The sequence below is a fragment of the Papaver somniferum genome, unplaced genomic scaffold (genome assembly GCF_003573695.1).
Source record: "Papaver somniferum cultivar HN1 unplaced genomic scaffold, ASM357369v1 unplaced-scaffold_123, whole genome shotgun sequence".
In the NCBI taxonomy this organism is placed as follows: Eukaryota; Viridiplantae; Streptophyta; class Magnoliopsida; order Ranunculales; family Papaveraceae; genus Papaver; species Papaver somniferum.
In genome coordinates, this window is record NW_020621381.1 from 1,296,776 (window position 1) to 1,299,999 (window position 3,224).

A 3,224-nucleotide genomic window follows, 5' to 3' on the forward strand; every position below is an offset into this window, starting at 1 on the left:
CGACCATGTGGCGCCCATATGCTCGAATGAGCAAAGACCAAATTCCTTTACAGACCATTCGGTGAAAGAATGATTAAATGCTGGTTTAATCATTTATTAAAATAGTGCTCGTCTGAGTATTTGGTAATAAAATCTAATTATAGAGAGATGAGAGACCGACCAAGGGGTATGAAATCGTCCATTGGTGGTCATGGGACCAACCTGTGGTCGTGCGATCAAATTCCAAGTTGTTTAAAAAGAGTTTGAACCTAATATGAATTTTAGAAGATCAAATTAGGTCAAAATTATTAAGATGTGTGGGACCGGCTCCTTGGTCGGTCAAGTTGGCATGCCCGTGTCATGATATTTCTCTGGCTTAATTCTGAGAGTTTTGTTATGTTTAGGTAATCTTTCAAAGGTTGAGCATTGAATACTAGAAGGAAAATATCTTCATACAAATGGGTAATATTCTTGGAAGATCAGTTAAAGTAGATGAAATTACTATAAACAGAGTTGTGGGTTACTATGCTTGTGTACTTGTTGAAATTGATATTTCTAAATCAATTCCTAGTACTATTTGGGTAAATTCTAAATATGGGAAATTTGAACAATCTATTCAAATTCCTAATAAACCCAAATATTGTAGTCATTGCAAGGCTCTAGGCCATTTTCTTTTTGAGTGTAGATCTAAAAGAAAGGAAAATGCTCAAGCTCCTTCTGCTGATGGGTTTGTATCCAAACCAAAAAAACAATGGAAGCCAAGAAAGATACAAACACAGCAAAAGGGTTTTGATATATGTGGTAATGATTCACTTCCTGAACTTCATTGTGCCAAAATTTTAGTCAACAATGTTTCTGCAAGCTCACAACAAAATATCTCTTCTGGAAGATTCCACGTACTGCAAAACAATACTGTTGAATACAATGGTGAATTTCCTCCTCTGCGTGGTATGGAGTCTCGAAAATTTATTGGTGAATCTAGTGGAATAATTAAAGAGATTCAATGTTCTGACTGCTCTCCTCAAGCAACAGTTACTGCATCTCAAATTAATCATCCTATTATCAATGAAGATTCTAGTGACTCAAGTTCTGAAGATGGTGAAATTAAAGAGGTTAGTTCTTCAGATTTATTTCTTAGCAGTACACTTGCTTCTCTTGTCATTATTTTAAGGAATGACATTGTTAGCCCTAAAATGATTACAAAGAAGATCATTACTGAAAAGAAAAAACCTCCTGCAAAGCCTATTAAACCTGCTCCTATTACTAGAAAAGCTAGTAAAGAAAGTCAAAAAGTTTTGTCTGCTAAGGGGATTTCTCCCCAAAAACTTTCTCAATGAGAATAATTTTTTGGAATATTAGAGGCCTGAAAAGGGATATGGCCAAAAATAAACTGATTTCTTTAGTTAAACAATAAATCCTTCTTAGTTTTTATTGCAGAGCCTAAAATTCATTTCAATACAAAGAATAGAATAAAAATTCCTGGTATGCATCATAAAATAATTCATAAAACTTGTGATAGTAAGATAGCAAATATTTGGCTTTTTTGGAATTGTTCAATTTCTTCTCCTTCAGTTGTTTTTTCTTCCAGACAATGTATTACAGTTGATGTTGGAGGGGTTTTAGTAACTGGTATTCATGCAGATGTACTCACAATTAATAGAAGAGAATTGTGGGTTGATCTGATTAATATAAGTAACCTAAACAAACCTTGGTTGGTTATAGGTGATTTTAACACTGTTACTTCTATACATGAAAAAAAAAAGGTGGCAGAAGTCCACCAACTACAACTCTAAATGATTTTACTAAATGGATTGATCAGTTTGGACTTCTTCAAGCTCCCAAGAGTGGTCTACAATATTCTTGGTCTAATGGAAGATGTGGGAAAAAAAGAATTATTTGCAATCTTGATAGAGGTCTTTTTAATCAGCAATGGCTTAATACATACAATGGCTGGAAATATCATGTTACTTCAAGAGGCATTTCAGATCACATTTGTCTGATTGGTACTATTGCAGATATTCTCAAACCTTTAAATTCTCCGTTTAGATTTTAGAAGATGTGGATTTCACATCCTAACTTCATGAGATTAATCACTGAATCCTGGAATGAACAGCTTACTGGAAATCCTATTTTCATTTTCATGAACAAACTAAAGAGATTGAAGATAATTCTAAAGAAATGGAATTGGAAGATTTTCGGGAATGTTCAGACCAAACTCAAAGAAGCAGAAGAAAAGGTAACTGAAACTAACATTATTTCTGATGCTGATCCAACTAATATGGAATTACTGAATGATTATGTTACTGCAAGAGGTATCATAGATATGGCAGCTCAAAATTATCATACCATGTTGAGTCAAAAAGCAATAATCAATTAGATCAAGTTTTCTTTCATACTCAAATTAAGCTCAGACAAGCAAAAAATACTATATCTGAACTTGAAGATGATTCTGGTACAATTGTTACAAATAAACAGGTTATTGAAAATATACTTCTTAATCATTTCATGGAAAAATTTGCAGCAGTACCAGTTCAGGGTTGTGACAACATTTTTACAGCAATTCCTGACATTATCAATTCAGGGGATAATAAAATGCTTGAACAGATTCCTACTCAAGAAGAAATCAAAGAAGCTGTTTTAAGTCTCAATCAGGATGGTGTACCTGGACCAGATGGTTTTACTGGTATTTTCTATAGAGAAACTTGGAATATTATTAAGGAAGATCTTGTTAAAGCTATCCATTTCTGCTGGAGCAATCAAATCATTCCTTTTGGTTTAAATTCAAATTTTCTTGTTCTTCTACCAAAGATTCAAGGTGCAAAAAAGGCTTCTCAATTCAGACCAATTGGTTTAAGCAACTATTGTTTCAAGATTTTTACAAAGATACTTACAATAAGAATGAGCAGTCTTTTGCATAAAATTATTTCCCCACAACAATGTGCTTTCATCAAAGGAAGAAATATACATGAGCAAGTACTCTTGGCTTCAGAACTAGTTAATGAAATGAATACAAATAGAAGAGGAGGAAATGTGGCCTTAAAGCTAGATATATCTCAAGCTTATGACACAATAAGCTGGGATTTTTTAATGGCAGTGTTGAAGAAATATGGTTTTTCAGAGAAATTCACCAACTGGATAATGGTATTACTAAAAACAACAAAAATTTCTATTATGCTGAATGGAGGTCCTGTTGGATATTTTGGGGTTGGAAGAGGAGTAAAACAAGGTGACCCCTTATCTCCAAT

The 3,224-nt window shown here is 33.5% G+C and overlaps 1 protein-coding gene across 1 annotated transcript; it reads left to right on the forward strand.

Moving 5' to 3' along the window:
- Nucleotides 1–437: 437 nt before the first annotated feature.
- LOC113331011 lies at nucleotides 438–1,316 on the forward strand. The gene has a single exon (XM_026577786.1). The coding sequence runs from the start codon at nucleotides 438–440 to the stop codon at nucleotides 1,314–1,316; it is 879 nt and encodes a 292-aa protein (XP_026433571.1).
- The last annotated feature ends 1,908 nt before the right edge of the window (nucleotides 1,317–3,224 follow it).

What these genes read in the sequence shown, in the direction of transcription:
- LOC113331011 (XM_026577786.1), top strand. Translation starts at nt 438, where the DNA reads ATGGGTAATATTCTTGGAAGATCAGTTAAAGTAGATGAAATTACTATA.